The sequence below is a fragment of the Aphelocoma coerulescens genome, chromosome 2 (genome assembly GCF_041296385.1).
Source record: "Aphelocoma coerulescens isolate FSJ_1873_10779 chromosome 2, UR_Acoe_1.0, whole genome shotgun sequence".
Taxonomy (NCBI): domain Eukaryota; kingdom Metazoa; phylum Chordata; class Aves; order Passeriformes; family Corvidae; genus Aphelocoma; species Aphelocoma coerulescens.
In genome coordinates, this window is record NC_091015.1 from 36,125,131 (window position 1) to 36,145,362 (window position 20,232).

The window sequence follows — 20,232 nt, forward strand, 5'->3', positions numbered from 1 at the left end:
AACCCCACTGTTCTGGGGAGTTGTGACTTCCCATCCTGTGCATCTCCACCCTGAGGGACAAGATGTCCCAGGAGGATGCTCACTTCACATGATCCCAGACCATAGCTTTATAAAGCTGATTGAGAAAACAAGGGCATACTCTAAATCCCCAATATATGCTTAGCAGTTTTATAAAAAAACCAAACAAAACCAAACCACAAAATAAATCTAAAAAAGTAATACATTCTAGTTTGTTCCCTATGGGATTCTTTACAGATTATGATATAATACAATATAGGATATCCAAAATTTAGAAAAATACTGCTTGATTATTATTTATTTATTTTGTCATATTGAGGTCAATTAACATTATCTGACAATGAGGCAGAAAAGATGCATAAAAGTACAGTGTAGGAGAATCTTCATTAAAGATCTCAGTGGCTAATTCAATTTACCACTGTGCCACATAATCTCTTACTAGACTGAAGCTAAAAATTCAACACTGCATTCATTCATAGAATTCATTTATTCATTCATAGGATTTATGGCCACAAGAGATTATCAGAATATGGAGTAGAATCCTCATTACATTATAGCCTATTATATTTTGCTAAGGAGGACAATACATGTATATGAATAAAAACTATACACTAGAAAGGCATCCAATCTTGATGCTTTGCACAGAAATATATGAATGTCATACATCTAGATGACAGAACAGCTGTTCACTGTATGAAAGGAGTTAAAATATGGTGTGAAAAAAGAAATTGTTCATTGCTATTTCAATTATTCAGCATGGTGAGTATGTCTCCATCTTAAATCTGGATTTGGGCATGGTGTGTCAAATGTGTAGCAATACTGACAAGACACTGTCAAAACAGCAGCCTCGGTAAGATGATGGAGCAGGTACTTAGAATAGAAAGGAACACCCATTGAATAATATTATGCATATCCACAGAAATTATTGTCTCCACCAAAATCACATTAAAAAACTACAGGGTGCTTCTACTTTCAAATTCGTGGAAATTCTAAAGGCGCAGTGGAAAATTATAGGAAAGCAATATGTTTGCATCCTGTTTCTCTAGTAATAGCTTACATTTTTATTATCCCAATGCACCTGAAAATTAACCCTGTAGTTTTTAGTTATCAAGAGGTTTTTCATCCAAGATTACTTTCTTCTTCTCTGTTCTCCATTTGTTAACAGAATGTGCTCTAAATAATTCCAAATTAATGAATCAAGATGACTGCATATAGCTCATTATCCAAATTTATGATATTTACAGGTGCTCTGTAAGTGAACCACTTATGGCTTCTAAATCCTCATAGTATGGTGAGCTTGGAGGCTTCCCCTAAAACACAGCAGTAGAGCTGCCTTTGCAGTAACATAGAAAGCCGGTGCAGACATAAATGCTTTCATTTGGTCCTCAGTGAACAAACAAAAGGTTGCTTATGCTCCTTCATCTCTACAACCCATCCTCTCTGCATTGCTATTCCCTCACCTTTCTGCAGCCCATCTCCTTGAAGCTACTGCACCTTAATCACTGCCACCTTCACGCACACCCCCCTTTCTTCCTGTTGCCTCATGGAGGGGCTCAGAGAAGTACAGACAATCTCTTAAGATTTTTTCTAAGCAGGAGATACATTACAGGGGCCAACAAATTGGACTGCTGTATTGTATGTCTGAATCTTTTTTCTGTTTGCTGTCTGACAGCATATACCTCTGGGTGACTTGTCTGCTTTCCAAATCAGTGGCATAAATAAAGCAAGAGGCTTATGCTGGTTTGGCTTGTTTTTTTTTTTTTTTTTATTTTTCCTCCTTCACACAGTTTATAATTTATAAGAGTGAAAATCCATAAAGTGAATGCAGACATTTGTTTTATGATTTGGAAGGGGAGCATTGGGTTAAGAGGTTTCAGGACCTGGAAAGGAAAACAAAGCTAAAATGCCATTCTAGAGAAGGAGATTATCTCTCCTTGTTTTTCCTGCCAATATCTTGAGTATTACTCACTCATCAGTCTAAATACTCAATTGGCCATTCCCAATTTCCTTAGTTTCTGGCTATTCAGCTTAACACCTGTGGCCAGTAGTGAATATTGTGACTCTGCTTTAAGCAGATACAGGTCTTTGTAAAGAAAGATGAAAAATGAAGCATTACATATGCCCAACATCAGCAAGACAATTCAGTAATTTTGGTCTTACTGTTATCCCTCGTGTCTCAGTTATAGTATTGGAATAAATAAAAGCTCAGATTCTCCAAAACTTGAAATTTTCAATGAGATCATTATGAAAACTTCCAAACGAGTTACATTTGTTACAAGATGTGGATATAGTTTTCTAGATATTTCATGAATGAGCAGAATCAGTGAGGAAGATTAAAATAATTAAAAAATAATTACTTTCTCAGATGAACAGAGGTGAAACAAATCAAAGATGACCACATGATCAAATGCATTGAGGCTAAGAGAATCTGCTAAATAATTGTTTGGCATGTCTTAAATTTTGGATTATTTTCTGCCCCATCATTTTGTTCCACGATTGTAATTACATATAGTTATATTTCAATAAAGAAATAAAAGCTCTAAACATTTATGAAATTTTACTATTTGTCGCGACGGAGGGAAAGCCCGGACGCTCAATATGAGTGGATCAGCAGGATTCCCCTTATTAATCATACTAAAGTTTCTTATATACTATCAATAATAGGCTTATGAATATTCGTTATTCATACAGGAGAACTGCCTCAATATTTCCCCCGATAACTATTTTTTTTTAAATTCCCACTTCAGGTCATTTAGGTCACCAATCATGTTCAGCTTCACATACAGGTCTCTTCCACAGTGGTGCTGCCAAGAGAATAATAACCAGTTATGGGGACTGCAACAGAGCTGGTGGGGATTCTTTCCTAGTGGTCCCCTCCATTTTTCCCCCCATTCAGAAGTGTTTTGGTCCCAGACTAAGCAAGATAACAAGCCATATCCAAATGATGCAGAAAAAGAAAGGAAATAGTGAAGAAATTCCTGGGATTTCTTTTTAAGAGGCAGTTATATCCTTGAAGAACTGCTTTAACTACAGCCCCCTTTCCAGCCATTTGAGCTAAGTGATTCTTAGCAGTGACAGGCTGTCCCCACACTTATGGACCAGCAGCTTCAGGGGAACATGATTTTCTTTGTCACTGGATTTCAAAATCTTTGTTGAAGTGCAGAAATATACAGGTCAAGAAGATACTCTAGTTCTGTTCCATGTTCTTACAGTTATAAATGTCTGTACTCAAGTCCTTCCAAATTTCCCAGTCTAGTGGGTTCCCAAGAAAGCATTACAGTGAAAAGGTTGTATGAATTAAAAACAGTTAAAAAAAATAATAAAAATAATTTTAAAAAAGCCTTTCTTAGACTTGTACAAACCAGCCAAACATTTTTGCTAAACTTTCCCACAAAAGTCTGCTCAGGAAGAAAATTATGACAAAATGTTTGCGACACAACAGTCACCGAGTCTATATTACAACAGAAAATTATAGACTTAACATAAGGTATAATCATCATGACTTGTAGTAGGGAAAACATATTTGCAACTCAAAATGAACTTTTACATACATTTTATGTTTCTCTGCATTGCCAGTTTGTTGTCTAACAGCTCTCTTTGGCAAACCCCAGTCTCACCAAGAGGAAATATTTCAGAGGATCAATATTGTTCTCTCCACTAACAGCAGCACTGTCCAGATTTTGTTAGCTATCCAGAGAAGTAATTTTATAAGCCATTTTTAATTACTGAATTTGGTTTTTTCTTCAACATTCTTATTTTTCAAATATTTTCAGTGCACCAGAATTTCAGACTAAGGGGAACATAAAGCAAACACAGGCCATGTAACACATACATTATTGCAGAACGAGCAATACAAAATCCAATATTTCATCCTTCACGGGAGACTATCTATTGTTCACTCAGCAATAAAGTGTATAAATTAAACTTTGATTTTCTTGTTTCACTTCTCTTTACCATGCCCGGTGTGTTGATGTGTCAAGAGAATTTTGCCTTTTTGAAGTTTTGCTGACAGCGTTACAGAACCATTTTCTCTGGAGCACCCTTCTGAAAGTAGTTCTTTTTTAAAACCCTTTTTATAATATATCAATTTTGCTATCTCTGCAAAAAATATTACTCGCCTGAGGGTTTTTATTCTTCTTTCAGTCATGCTGCCAGGGGGCTGATTGTTTCTGATTGCTAAAGTCAAAATTCACTGAAAATGGACTATTTAAGCTGAAGAGCATTTCACATGAGAATGGCAGGTTTTCCAGTCACCTTACTTGTCTATATTATTTAGCAACACAGTTACTATGTGATAGAGATTATAAAATCATTTGAGCTGGCTGCATTGACACCCTGGGCAGAAAAATAATTCTATTGTTTCAGATTCTGGAATGGCAGTCATAGAATAAAGCATTTGATTGCTTAGTGAAGGGTGCAGCATTAATGATGCAAATGGATATACAGGTGACATACATAGGTCTCTGAAAGCTAAGTTATCAGCACCAGGATGTCTCATATGAGTCATTTCACCAAATTTTATTGTTTATACTATGCAACCGGAAAAAAAAATTCTATATTAAAATTGTTGTGAAGACTACTAGGAATCCTTTGTGCAATTAAACCATAAAGTCGTATCCATTAGACATAAAAATGCCCACTGAATCATTTGTATAACTTTCTCCTCTCTGAAGAATTGATCCTCCATCGTATTATCTATTGTTTCACTGCCTCAGGCAAGAGGGTTTCATTCATTTCCCTGCACCAGCCTGAAATGTGCACAATACACTGAGGTATCTGGACTTAAGACAGCGTAGGTGATCTAAGTGAATTCGAGAGTGAGTGTAAAGATGATGAGTAAAGTATGCCACTGACTTCCAAATACACTTTTACTTTCTTTTACCATTTATCAGAGCTTTGGCACAACTGTGTCACTCCTCCCTTTTTTTTTTCTCAATAATTTTCTTAACCTTTCAAAAACTTAGGGACTTTTGAAAAGAGTGGCTGGCTGCTATCTGATAGCAACTGATGTATAATAAATTATTCCTTGTATTTAAAGTGTAATGATGTTCCTGGGCTAGGCACAGTGTGTGCTGTGTGATGTGAGGCTGGAAAAGGAAGGAGTAAAGGCAATTTGTTCTGTACCAAAAATGAGACTGTGCTGCAGCCAACACCTGGGACTTCCCGAGCATGCTGATTTCGAGATTTCTCATGCAGACATTCATCCAAGTGTGGATCAAAATCTTAAAGAACTGAAGAAAAACAGACCTAGAAGAGACTGCAAAAAGACTATGCAGTCAGCCCTTCTTCCCTAACCAAGAGCTGCTCAGGTGCATCACTGACACATGCATTTTTCTAGACTTTTCTTATTAACATTCAAAGATAGAGGTGCCACACATAGCCCAGACAGTTTTTTCCAGAGTCTCACTATTCCCAGTATTGAGAAGCCTAGTACTGAGAAGCCTAGCCTCATTCAGCACTGTTGTGATTTGCCCATTACTGCTTTTCCAATACATCCATAATTTAGAGAGAGAATAGATTGTTCCAGTCTTCCTTGTGGATGGGTTGTTACATATTCATATGCACTTCACATATTCACCCATATGTACCTCCTTCAACCAAACAACCCAAACCTTTCAGTTCTTCCCTTAAGCCAGGGAACTTACCATTTTCCTGTTTTACTGCTGGATCACCTCTTTAAAGGAATTATACTCAAAAAATATTTTCTACACTTGAAAAAAACTACATTATTTGGTTTCTGATGGAAAAGGTGGAAGCGATTACATGTTCTGGGATGGAATGCTTAACTGGCATAACAAAAACTCTAAAGTAAAATACCTTGAGAAAAGTTCCTATACACTAACATAGCAGCATGGTTGTCAGCCTCATTCAGCAAGATATCTTAGTCATTTCACAGTTGAAGTAAAATTGATTAATCAGGCATTGAACAAGAGGGAAGGAAATAGAATCACATCAAAGACAGGAAGACTAGACCGAAAGATTTTTGAGTTGAATAAAAACATTCTGGGGGGTAGGAAAGAAATACATGAACTAGCAAGAGAATGCCAGATAAAACAAACCAAAGATAACATGGTTTTAGAAATGCATCCAGAAGCCTGTAGAAAGAATTATCATAACATCCGTGACTGACAGAACTTTTAAAAAGTAAAATAATAAATAAAGAAATAAAAATAAATATCAGAAAAAAACCCCTGGGCAGACAGCATAAAGGTGCAGATGAGAAAGAAACAGAGACGGTACATGGAATAAACAAAGAGGCTTTACATTTTCCCCGTCAGAAATTTTGCCACAGTAATCAAGAAGGACAAACTCTATTTCATGCTCATCTATTTCAAAGAAATATCCTGGAATGAGTAGATGCTGCCTTCCCATGCAGCATCTTTCTCTCTTGTTTTATACTTTTACTATAAGTCTGACCCAGTCCAGTTTCCTGTTAGGCTTTGTGTCCAGAGCCTTAAAAGCAGTCATCACATCTTTCAAAAATGCATAACCTGCTAGAGAGGAAACGCCTGCTTGAACCCACATAAAAAGAGCAGGCATTTGACAAATATCTTCAAGCTTTTGGGGGAAATCTATTTAAACAAACAGAGGCTAAGGATTAACACAGTTTAACAGTGCACCTTTATGTATGATCACCAGCCCAGTTTGCATATTTCATGTCACGGAAAACGCTTGATCTTGATGATGGATGTTCAAGTGGAAATAGCATGAGCCCCATTTTGAGATTTGGGCTTGTGTAAAAGAATCCATTTATGCATGTTTTACTTTAAGCAGACAAAAATTAAAATATGCAAATTCATAAATAGTGATTACCTCAGAGCAGCAGTTTTCCCATTTCTGTGAGTACATGTGACCTGCCTTGTTTGATAGCCGATTTGTATGTCCCAATATTTGTTCTCCTGTCTATTCTGTCTGTTGCGGTTCCTCTTCTTCTTAATTAACTCGCGAGCCTCAGGATCTCGAACTGCCTTTTCTCTGTCCTTTTCCTTGTCTTTGTTCTTCCCTCGTTTCCTTGCTTGCCTTATTTGTCTTGAATGGGGCACCGAGCATGCACTCCACGGTCCCACGTTTAGGCTGTACAGGCTTTCTTCAACAGTGCATGGGCTGGACTGGCAGATCTGGAACTCAGTGAGGTTGGGGCAAGCTGACCCACCGAACTGCGGCGGAGCCACCACGTGCCGAGTTCGATGCTGAAGCCCATTGCCGCAGGTCTTTGAGCACTCGGACCAGGGCGAGAATTCGGCCACGATGCAGTCCTGCCGGCATGGGATGAGGCATGCCTGCTCCTGCCGTGGCTTTGGCTCAAAGTACTCACAGATGACATCCTCAGCTGGAACCCCATTGGACTTCTGTATACAGATGATGTCCCTTGTCTGGATCCCTTCCTCCCCTCTGAGGCACTCCAGGGGCTTCTCGTGGCTGCGGGAGAGGACAGGCCGGCACTGGTTCCAGCTGCCGATCTGCCAGTCGTACAGCTCCTTGTGCCAGTCGCAGACCCGGAAACAGCTCTGCTGGTTGTCCGGCCGCTCTGGCTGCCTGCAGTTCGTGGGCAGCGTGGTCCAACCCTCCACGTGGGCACACCACACCGCTCGCGTCTGGATGCCTCCTGGACCGCATTCATCTCCCATGCATCTCCCCCATGGACCTGGAAAACAAGAGAAGATGCTAATATTGCACACTTAATTTATTTCTCTGCCATATTGCAAAAGCAAGCTCACAGCATTTCCTGTATGTCTAAGAATTTCATCCTAGGAGAAAGTTAAACTTAGAAAACACAAGCATGGGATTACTCTTCATCTACTTTTTTTATGATTACAGATACACTTCACTTTTTTTCCCAGACAAACTGAAAATTTAATATTGATTAATTATTAATATTGAATAACTCCCGAACATACACATGAATTAATCACATTAGAGAACTATGAACTAAGCTATCACATTCAGAACTTATTTTTTGCTGCCAATGTAGGAGCCAAAGCTCTTCCCTTGAAGGCATGAATTTGATCTCTCTCATCCACTTGAATAACCTCTCCTGGACTGTTTAATTTTTTTCTTCACATTTCTACTGCCCTACAGTTTGTACCTTGATACCAATTAATATTATGTTCTCTTACTTCCGTATTGCATACAAAAATGAGAACAAATAAACAATACATTTTGAAAAATAGTGGTGATTTCAAGTAGGCCAATTCTAGTCTTTCCTTTATTATAACTAAAATAAAAATTAAAATCCAGTTTAAAAATGGTTGTTCCACACAATATGTGATATTAAAGCTCTTGAAGACAGAGACATACCAGCTGCTAACTCTCCAAAGAACAGAAGCTATTGAATCAGAGAATCATAGAATACTGGGTTGGAAGGGACCTCAAGGATCATCTGATCCAAACTTTCCTGGCAAAAGCACAGTCTAGACAAGATGGCTCAGCAGCCTGTCCAACTGGATCTTAACAGTGTCCAATGTTGAAGAATCTACTACTTCCCTGGGGAAATTATTCCGATTTCTGATTATTCTCTTTGTAAAAGTTTCCTCTTGTGTCCAATCAGAATGTCCCCAGGAGTAACTAACACCTAAGAGTAACTTGCTCCTATCATTGTCTTAAATAGCCAAGGTCTATGGTAAATATTTGACATGCAACATGTTGTTATAATAAATGTCAACAAAAATAAATAAAAGTCTATATCTTTGAAAGATGATGTAGTTGCTTTTTCCATTATCAAAAACTGTAACATTCACCCAATTCAACTTATGAAATCCACAAATCAGAGGTTAAAAAATCCTATATTTGTCAGGTTTTTTAAGCTCTCCCCTCATACACACTGTGAATTGACTTACTACATAAGAGCAAAAGAACAGGCAATTCAGAAGAAAACCCTGAAAACCCTGCAACTATTTATCAAGGAAAATCTGTCTATTTGCAGACACTTGATAACACAGAAGAGATTTTCTCCGACTAAGGAGTGCTCTGTCCTATGAAGAAATTGGGGCCACGTAATCCTCATTCACCTGAATGACCCCCGTACAAGACTATTTGTGTGAGTAAAGCTGTTGAAGAAGCCAGGTTGAGCCTTTGCTATTTTCAAAGCCAGTTAACAGCATAATTTTGGTACTGCACAGGAATAAGTGAAATGAAGTATGGCAGCTACAAATTATTTACAACATCTTCTTATTGAATGATTGGAAGGAATACGTGGCCACATCTTATTACTGATTCTCACGAGCTTTAAAACTTTCACTGGCTTCAACACAATTTTCATCTGTTCATCCAACATTAACTTCAGTACCAGTTTGGGAATGAGCTGCTGATAGGCTATACATTCAGCCTCTGCTCCTCATTTTCTCTTTTTTTAAGTGAACACTGTGGCTGAACAGTTCAGTTGTAGCTCTAAAACCCTGAGAATGAATACTAAATAGGAATACCATCTGGCAGATTCAGCCCATGGAAACTCCCTCATATTTTTTTGCAAATAAATTTTGAATTATAGTTTCCCATATCTATCTAGCTAACTAGAAAAATGAATGTATATTATATAATATAAATACATTTCAATTTCCATTTCAGCAAGACTGTACTACTTTATCTCTAACCAGCCTTCCATAAGTGACATAATCATGGTTGTATTTAATTTGGGTGTATTTACACTGAGTTGAGAGATACCATTTGCTCATAACACCACTTTGAACACCTACCATTTTTTAAAAATAAAGACTACAGAAAATCTCTGACTAGAGCAGAGATACAAAAACAATCATGATTGAAATAAAGCTAAATTTTTCATCTTGCAAACTACAAATTTATACCTTACCATGTCACTACACCTTCATTTATGTGTTCAGTGAAGAAATCCCTCTTTTTAAAGATCAGGTCTTTTCTATACCCCAGATAAAAATTTTGTCCACTTGGGATTGTATCACATCTCCATTCATCAATAATCAAAAAATTACATTATACCTAAAAATCGTGCTTGTCACCAAAGGATCTTCAATCCAATTCTAAGGCAGTTTTACAGTATTGAAAATGCTAAAAATCTCAGCCTTGACACAATAAATACTGCCTTTGAAAATGTAAATATGAACAAAAACTCTGTTATGTGACTGTGGTAGCTGGGCAAAAATTAGCTTTTTCATTACATTATAAATATGTCATTTTTAGAACTGAATACAAAACAGTGATGAGATGCACAGATAGACTCATGTAGTAAATTGCATTATTTTGCTTGTCCTGTGAAATACTAAGACATTTTATAAAATCATTACAGGTGAGTGCCAACAAACCATGCTTACACGACCCTTTGAGCAGACTACTGCTCCATAATTCTATGCTCATGTGCATGTTGACATAGAGTTCTTAGTGATGTATCTGACCCTCCCTCTTAGCTACATTAGGCTGATTTTTAAGTTTAGAGACAAAATAACCCACTTAGAGAGCAAGTACACTAAAAGCTTAAATTTTCATTCCACTGTACACTTTTTTATATGACTATAACAGGGTCTAAAAGGGAACCACAGCTTTGGGGCAAGGATCTGTTTAGGCTTTGTACTAAGTGAGCTTCTTCAAAAAACTAAAGTGCTTCCGCATTCGACTAAACCAAATCTGCCTCTCACAGAAAGTTAAAATTTGTGGAAGGGGGCAGGTGTTAAAGAAAAAAAAGGTGAAAGCAAAAGCAGAAAACAAAGCAAATAATAATTTGCATAATTCTTCCCTGCCCTCTAAGCCTCTGTGCATCCCTGTAATACAGTGACTTTAAATGGCAGAAAATTGTCCTGTGCTTTCCAGCCTCCAGAAATCCCTCTGGCCCTGCAGTCCTGGCCACTTACTCCCTGACCCTCCCTCCTCTAACTCAAATGTTTTCTCTTTTCTATGCTCAGGATCACAGGATATTCTTAGTTGGAAGGGACCCACAAGGATTGTCAAGTCCAACTCTTCAGTGAATGGTCTGTCTGGGGATCAAGACTCCAACCTTGCTGTTATCAGCACCATGCTCTAACCAAGCATGTTTGCTTGTTTGTGTTGCTTTTAACCTGGAAAGCTTTAATCACAAACCAAAAGAACTTTTTTTCATGTGTATGTGATAGAATCAGGGATGAATGTTTGTTTTTTAATGCATGCTTTAATACGTACAGGAATGAAAAACCAACTGATACCATTCTTCACAACTAGCTACATTTCCCTTTGGGGTTATGGAATATACAGAAAAATAAAAACATAAAGGGAAAAGACCCCAACCCTAACACTTTCATACTTGGTGTTCATTAAAACAAGAGTATCAAGCAAATTCCCAATGAATTAACTTCAAAACACCTATGAATATCTGAGCAATTTCAAGAGCTTAATTAATTAATCTTATTTAAGGTGAAGAAGACGAATTGACATTTTGTTCCTTTCTTTAGTTTTTAAAGAATAAAATAATATATAATTTTATGTATTTCTAGCTGTATTAACGGAAACTTGCTTTGACCAAGATTATTCCAAGAAATACCAATTTTTTTAAATTTTGAAAACAATTTCTGCCATCCACATTAACCAATATTCCTGTTATTTTTCAGTTGCACACTTTGAAGTCTTCACTTATGTTACCCACATTTCCCTGTACCCCCAAGTCACTGTAGTTAGCCTCAAGCTGAGGAAGGTTGTTGCTAAACGTTTGTATGTGTATGTCACAAAAGAGAGAGAGATGTTCTCTCTGATTTTCCTTACAACCACCTGTTGCTCTCTCCCAGTTATCAAGAGCCCACAATAACTCACTTGTAACTTAAGTGGCCCCAATCACGTTGCAAGCTTCAAGGTGAGACATGGTTGTCTTTTGAAATTAATCACAGGAAAACAGGAAAATAAATGTCTCTGAACTGAGTAAAAGGGCTTTGTGGCTTTTTCCAAAAAAGCAAAGAAATGAATCCTAAAGTATTGCTAATCCACTGCAAAGTTTTGAATGATCCTCAGAAGTATGAGAAAATCACATACAGGTTACCTGCAACATGTTTTTTATGTTATATCATTATTAGGGGTACTACATTTACCACTGTATTTGTAAATATGACATTTTGAGATAAAATTAACTTCACAGAAACTAATGCAGCATACATATGCAACTCAGAATGAAAGAGCAGCAGAACACAGTGTAGGGTCTCACCCATCATCACTTAAAGGCTGCAGGAGGTGGGAGGTGGCTGCCCTTTCAGAAATCTTCAGCTGATAAGCACTAGTAACAACAAGAATGTCTTTAGGAAACCTGTCAAGCTTAATCAAGGCTTTATACAATATTTTAATTTGGTCTTTATGAATATTCTTTAGGTTCTCTCTTTCCCACTGAAGCAGGTTTCACACAGACATTCTGCAGTCCCTGCTGTGTGCTGATCCAGACATGCCTTGCCAATGGGATGTATGTGCACTCAAACCATTTCACACTGGGGAAAAAAGGCTACTGCTGTGAATGCAAAATAGCTTTTCTTTGGATTTGTTCTAAACATACTTAGATGAACAAATCATAGTTTGCCTGTAGAGTGCTGAACTTGTTCCATGAAAATACTATCGTTTATCCACTCTTTATTTAATCGGTGTTTTACAAATGGCAGCTACAGAAATAAATAGGAAGTTTGCTTCTTTTTGTCCTGGGAGTTGTCACTGAAGTCTTAGCGAGTATAAAATGTCATTTGTAATTCTTTGTTTTCTAAAGAGATTACTTTAAAATACAATATTAAGATTCCCTCTAAGCTTCTGAAGGATTAAATTTATTTTTTTACAGAGCACGAACGTGAATTAACCATTCCTGCAAGTTTATTCTGAAATTTGAGGGACTGATCACAATGGAATCAAAAACTGAAAACTAAATCCCCACTAAAGCACTTTTACAGTTTTGCAGCTGAGAACAAGATAAGCTATAATTGTATTTAATATAGTATATTTAATATACTATATTTTAATATTGTTTCAGGTATTAAAATTATCTCTCTTTGAAAAAGAACTTACTTTGAACTTTGATCCAGGACAAATCAGGCTATGTGAAAATCCCTTGAGCTTTTCTCCTCACATACAAAGAAAGACAAAATAATCCCCCAACTATCCTCAAACATAAAACTCCAAACACGTAAAGCATTGAACAGACATTACTCACATTTTTAACAAATGCACCACTGATTTCAACTGAATTTTGCCATACTTTCTGTGAGAATTGGTTTTGACCCATTTTGTGTTACTTGTTTGGTGTCTGTAAGTAGCATTAACAGTTTAATTCCAGGGAGAGAGACTCAGACTGCATGAGAAAATGAGCAGCTTAGTTTTCAGTATTTTGAGAGGATTGTATTTAATGGGACTATTGAGAGACTGATTAGCAAAAATCTACTTTTTCTAAGTTCAGAAACAATCTAACCTTACCTAATATTGGAGACCTCAAATTTCTTTGTACCATGAAAAGGTTGTAAAGAGGGCAAAGGTTAACTGGGTGATACAGGACTGAGTCAGAAGGACATAAGTATTACAAGATAGAGTTCAAGCCTAAGCAGTAAATCTCAAGAGAGGTCAAAAAGACACAGATCAAGAAGTATTTGAAGGACTCAGAAAATGACATTGAGTGCAAACTGCAGCTCCTGATAGTGGAGCTGGTCAAGGAGCTGGGTGAACAGCAGGTCACTAAGAATACAGCAGTCTCAGAGCTTTGGCAAAATCACTTGCAGATCCTCTTGGCTAAATTAAAATATTATAAGCATGTCTGTAACTTGTCTGTACAGTATACCTGTATTATCTATATTTGCTTTACACAATTAGAGTGACAAAGGAAAAACAACCACTGCTGCAACAAAGTATTTTTATCACAGGCAGTAGCTAATTGTAGAAGTCTAAACAGGGAAGAGAGTCTCACTGATACAGACACACTGCCTTTTACACTGGCAAAAATTAATACAGCAAAATGCTGTAATTCTAGATAAATTACTGATAACGTCTTTTTTTTTTTTTTTTTTTTTTTAGATACAGAGTCTGATATGCTGCCAACACCACATGCTGGCCACATTTGGACAGACAAATTCTATAATTTATACTATTGGGAGTGCCAAGACAGTAGAAGAGCACTGATAGACAAAACCTTTATTTTATTTTCCCATCTTTCCCACACATGGCAGGACTCCCTGGGTGCTGTATGACTTGCTGCCTGCTCTGCTTGCCAGCAAATTCTCCCCTCCAGGAGTGCTATGGATCACCTTGACTGTCGTTTCTATTTAATGCTTTTGTCTTTCTTGGCTCCTCTTTCAGAGGTTGAAAAGAACATGCAAGGCAGTGCCTGTATCAAAGAAAATGGATTCAGGATATAGAAGAGAGATAAAAATGGAAAGGATTCTCAACATAATAAAACACAGTACCTGTGATTCAGAGGAATATAATGAAGTATCAAGTATGTCTACAAATTATTTGACTGTTAGATCAAATTTTTATTTTCTAATAGCAAAAGGGAGAGTATAAGTCACAGTGCAATTCAAAGAATTACAGAATCTGAAGAAAAAGTTGTTGAAATTTCTCAAATTAACAATGAAATATATAAAAAAAAATTAAAAGTAATGTAAATTAAACTAATTTATAAATGGCACATTGTTTCCCCAGCTTTCCAGAGCACTTCAAACAGCGGAATAAAGAAAATCAAAGTATATAAAAATCAGCCTCTCAGTTATCTTTTTAGGTGTGCACCTAATTATTAAGGCACTTAATAAAATTTTGGCCCTTGAATTCTTTTCCTCTATAAATATCCATTGGGAAATACATTCACACATATACCTAATACTATTCATGGTATTGTAATTAACATCATCCATCTGTTTTCAAATTTCTCTAAAAATCATGAATGTAACACACATAGTACAAACCTAGGAGTAACCATATCATTCCAAATTCTGACATCAATATCAAAAAAGCAGAAAATTTATTCAGTGTTCCCCTAACCACATTGTCATATTACAACCTCACAATTACTAGAACCAAATATTTCTTTTCCTCCAGCAAAGAGGAAAGTAAATTTTACATATTAGAAAACTGGTGAGTCCAAGGCAAGGTTGTGTATTCCATAACAAAAGTGCTGAATGTGACATCCTTTCCCAGTGTTGATGTGGTTTCTTGTGCTGTAATACACGGCAGTTTTAACACCACATTTCACTTGGTAGAGAGGTTATTTGGCTGCTCTGTGCTTTTTTCTGTGCCTTAACATTGTGACAATTGTAACAGATATTGACTTTTTTCCCTTTTTTATAAACATAGGCAGGGTAAAAAGTATATATTTCTACAATTAAAAAAAAAAAAAAAAGGAAAGGAAAAAAAAAAAGGAAATTAAATGGTCTCAAGATTTTTCTCCTCTTTTTAATATAATGCTAGTTCTTCATCTGCCCTAGACAGCCAGGTCTGAGAACTGAATTCAATACTTATATTAAAAAACCCTCAGCCACCTTTTTATGTTTGTCACTGTTTAATATTTATTTTGTTGCTCTGGCTGTACGCATTCAATTTTTTAAATAAACTGCATCAGGATCCACACTTTTCATAACACATTTCTGCCCATAGTAATTTGACTGTACAGCGGCGTAACACCCCGAAAATTGCTATCTGCACCAAAGCTATCAAGAGCCTTCAGCTTGCACTTAGTAGTGCAACATGTTTATCTGAAGTATATGCTGGCACATACACAAACATGAAAGGCTGACATCTCACAGTGCAGAACTATCTGGCTTTGTGTTGTTGTTATCACCTAGAAAGAAATCCTTTCCTTTAGGCTTATTATAAACTTAAGCTAATTCCCAAAACATTATTCAGTTTTAAAACAGTTCTTCCTCCAAAATTTTTTTTAGCATAAATTCCTCTCACTGTTCATTTTCCCTTTACATAGTATAGCTGTAACAGACAAAATGAATATTAAATGAATCGCAGAAGGAATATTTAATTGAAGCAGCATGCTTTAAAGAGAAATAGAGCTTCTATGTTCTACAAAGCAATTACATTGCTTTGAGCTTCTAGTCATGTTGGAATAAATACTTCTGATATTGCATACAGTTTCTTCTAGCCAACAGTCTGTTTACATATAAAGCTAGTTCATGAATGTTTCTTAGTTTTATTAGAGGTGGTGTTAAACCATCCTAACATATTCCTCACATTGCTCTCCTTATGTTGCCTCTCTAGTCACACTGCTGGCTGAAAAGCCAGATAACGCTCTTCTGACAAAATGATGATTCTCATACATAGCAAACACTCTTGCAGGCTTTGTAAGTTGGATGAAAGGTTTTATTAACATTTGCTTGTATCTCTGCCACATGCCTGTTTTGGTTTTCTTCTGATTACCCACAGCTGAAAGCTGCTCTGCCTCTCCCCTTTGAGACAGCTACACTGAGTCAGGCCAAAGACATACCTACCCCAGCAACAAAGAGCAGGAGCTTGAAGAAGGTATAGAAATATGGTGAGCATATATGATGTCCTCCTGGTACTCCCTCAGCTTCCCACAAGTTCCAGTTCCCACACCACAGCAGACATCTTGGTACAAACTTTCTCATATAAATGATACTTATACATGGACATCAGATAAATTCCACGTGTTCTTCAACCACCTTCTGAGTAAGATGAGTTTTAGAACTCTTATGAGAAACTCCTAAATTTTCAGTTCTTTTTTCCATGCTACCAGAATGTAATGATAGAAATGTATAGAAATACCAGAAATGTCACGATAGAAAACACATGGCATGAACCTATTTTTTCTTATACAGTGGGAAAAGAAAAACAAAACAAAAACCAATCCCATGAACAGCAGAGCCAATTACAAGTAAATCTGTGAAATCAGCAGTTACTCCCAATTATTATTCAGACTGTAATCATGCATAAATACTATAGTTTTACAATGAAAGCTCTATAATAATATGTGTTACAAAAAAATCACCATGAATTATTCTTATCTGTGTCCCTGTAGCCTTTTACAGCTTTGTCAGAATCTGATTTTAAGACATAAATCAGTTCAGAATCCAATGCCTATTAAAGGAGAGGATTTGATTTGTATAGATTAAGATGAAGTTTTCTCCTTGATTTTGAACAAAGATTCACTGTTTTCTTCCTATTGGCATTTTATATTCAATTTACCCACAAATATCAAAGCAAATTTTAACTGAAACACTGCCGAGATAACATCTCACATAACCTGAAAATCTCACTCACAGTAAGTGTTCTCACAGACCATACATGGAAATGCAGATTTTTACACTAATTTAACTAACAGCAGCTTGCCTCCACTTTTAATCACAGTGAATCCCAACAAGATCTATTGAAAACACACTACCACTCTTTGTCATGACACTTGGGCATCAACACATGTTGCAGCACCAATTTCTTGGTAATGTTAGGAGAGTTTATTTCTGTGCAGTCTCATGTAATCTAATGGTAATTAGTCATATTGAACAGGTAACAGAGACATTAAATCAGATTTAATTTCTATCACAAATAATTTTGCAATTCAGTTTGTTAAATGTGGTTTTCTTTAGTACACACAGACTGATGCCTGAAAAAAAAAGAATGTTTCTGTTCAGTTTTCATCAAGACCAAGTGAATGATTTTAATTTTCTGCCTCTGTTTCATTTTCTGCCCTTTGATTTCTTTCCCTTGTTCATCATAGCCTCCTGCTGTGGTGCTGATGGCCAGAAGTGCTAGTTATGAGGCTGCTGCAACCACAGGGTACGTCCATCAGCACAGGCCATCACACTTGTGCCAGCCCAGTGGTTTGTAATCCCAGGCTCTGCTTACATTAGCCAAGGGCAAACAAGTCAAAAACCTCCTTCCCTGAGAAATGAAGAAATCCACTTCTACAGCTTTTCAGAAACTGGCTACAGCTTTTAAACTAGGCTACTAGAACCAGAAATCAGAAACGAAATGTAGCATCTTTCCACACTGACTTGTTTAAAAGGTAAGATTCCTTCAAGGTATGATGTCAGACAAGGTAGCTGGAAGCTGGTAATAAGAAAACACTACAGTTCAGTTGCATGAAGTCAGAAAGAGATTTGGGTTGTACTCAGCTGCACTGCTAGCCTGCAGGATGATCTATGTACACCACTTCTGTCACCTTGCACTTCAGCTTCTTCAGTGTAAGGCAAGGATAACAAAATTAATTTTTAAAGCCCATTAGAGGTATTAACAAATAACAGTGTGCAATAAGTAAAAAGCAATAAGAATACATGTTATGTCATTTTCTCTCTGGAAGCACACAGTTTACTCAATATCTTTCCCCTGAGTTTTGCTCTAAATCCCAGTTGTGTTGAATGGTGTGTTTTAATAAAAAAGCAAGAAGCTCAGGTAATAAACTGACACTTTTTCTTACTCTTGACAGAAATTTTATTCATAGAGCACAGCATGCACACTTCTCATCTGTGTCTTCCCTCTGACTCCTTGGCCACAAGAGAGCTAATACAGATTTTCATAGATCAAATAAGAAGGTTTCTCGTATCTCTGGATTCTTTATAGCATTCTTTGCTGCTAATGGAATGAAATAAAATAGCAGATCTGAACAGAATGAATATCACTTAAATAATGTAATGGATCTGTCATCCTTTTGGCTTTCTTCTAATTCATTGGAGCAAAGAAAGTTTAATGAAATTGCATCTACAGAACATTATGCAAAGGGTCAAATGTATATAATTATCTTTATTTACCTTTAAATATTTCATTATTTAAATTGCCTCAGTGTTGAGCTGAAATAACAATCCAGTCATAACTCTTTTGAAGTGCATTAAGACTTTATGTCTTGCTGAGATACATTCTCCCAAGCATATCCTCTGTTCATTTATTATTCATTATCATCTGCATTTTGCCAAATTCCTTTGAAACCCATGTCCCATTTTAAATGGCAACTTTCCCCTAAAACTGTGGTGCATTCATTATAGAGACATCGTACTTAAAAGTCTGTGAAGGCAAGGCAACTAAGTCTTGTGGATATGCTCAAAATACAGGTGCCACTGTGCATCCGGCAAGAATAGATATGTATTAGTTTTGAAGAAATCTTATCAGGACCATGTGATATCTGTCACTTCAATGTATGCAAAATAAGCAATGTCTTCATCTGAGTGCCCTGTAATCAATCATTTTCATTCAGACACAAGTGGGAGAAATAATTAGTTCAAGAAAGTGACTTGTTACTTAGTCACTTACTTCCATCTGGCAAACGTGTTGCAAAATTGTATTAAATAAGAGGTTTTGCCTATTTTTGTGATGTTGGAAATACATCTAAAAAACCCTTTTGTGTAAGTACTTTTCTCAAGTTTCTTTTAAAAAAAAGTACTATGAAATATTAGCATAGGCAGTCATTTCAGTACCTTAGACTATATCATAACACTGGCTTTTAAACAGAACTTCCCACTAATCACGGCAGGGACTGCTGCTTAAAAATACATGAACTTGAGCTGATATTATCACACTGACCTATCACAAGAACCCAAGATGTCCTATTTAAAATGCAATGAATCACTATTACAGAAAAATTAAATGTGCCCAAGTATTTTAAGGACTGCATCAGAAGAATACTCTCAGAAATATCTAGAAGATATCTTAAAATTCCTCTCACCCGTCAAAGAAACAGAGACAGAAACACAGTCACCAACCTTTGCTTTAGTCTTCTCTCCTAGCACAAAACCCACTTACCTTTCCACTGCTTGTACTATCTTTGATTGTTATTCACAGAGGTTATTTTATAAGTAAAAGCAGAATCTTTTAGCAGATGCTAGAAGATATTTTGCTCTTTCTCTTGACAGATAACTTTTTTTCTTTAGCATCACCTTAAACCTTCTGTAGACTTGGAAGGATTTATTTGATTACTATATTGGGAAACCTCCAATTTAGAAATTATTAAATTTACCAATTTAATAATCCAAGTTAAGAGAAGGTGAGAGGCAAAGAATGTATTAGGAGACTTCACACATGCGAAGCTACACGGTATCAGGGCAAACTGCATCTTTGTCGCCAGAAAGGCAAAACCAAGAAATGAATTCTGTATTAGAATTATGAATTCTAATAATCTGCTGCTTCCAATGTGCTAAAGCATGAAAGTTTAGCAGTGAGTAATTTCACAGATAAATTCTCCAGTACCACTTTTTGTCACTACTATTCTCCTGTTATCAAGATTCTCATTCAGCCTTCAAGAAAGCTGCAAACCTTAGATTTTCATCAGACACTGTTAAAGTCTCTAGAAAGTAAAATCTGACAGAATACATACCA

General features: G+C 36.5%; 1 protein-coding gene across 7 annotated transcripts in view; it reads right to left on the minus strand.

Annotated features, from left to right (window-relative positions):
- LOC138106437 (thrombospondin type-1 domain-containing protein 7A-like) overlaps positions 1–20,232 on the minus strand; it is a 285,545-nt gene that overhangs the window by 118,444 nt on the left and 146,869 nt on the right. For all 7 annotated transcript variants that reach the window (XM_069007028.1, XM_069007027.1, XM_069007030.1 and 4 more), the window contains one exon: positions 6,832–7,663. In XM_069007028.1, the coding sequence (XP_068863129.1) occupies positions 6,832–7,663 (832 nt within the window). The remainder of the gene's footprint in view (positions 1–6,831; positions 7,664–20,232) is intronic.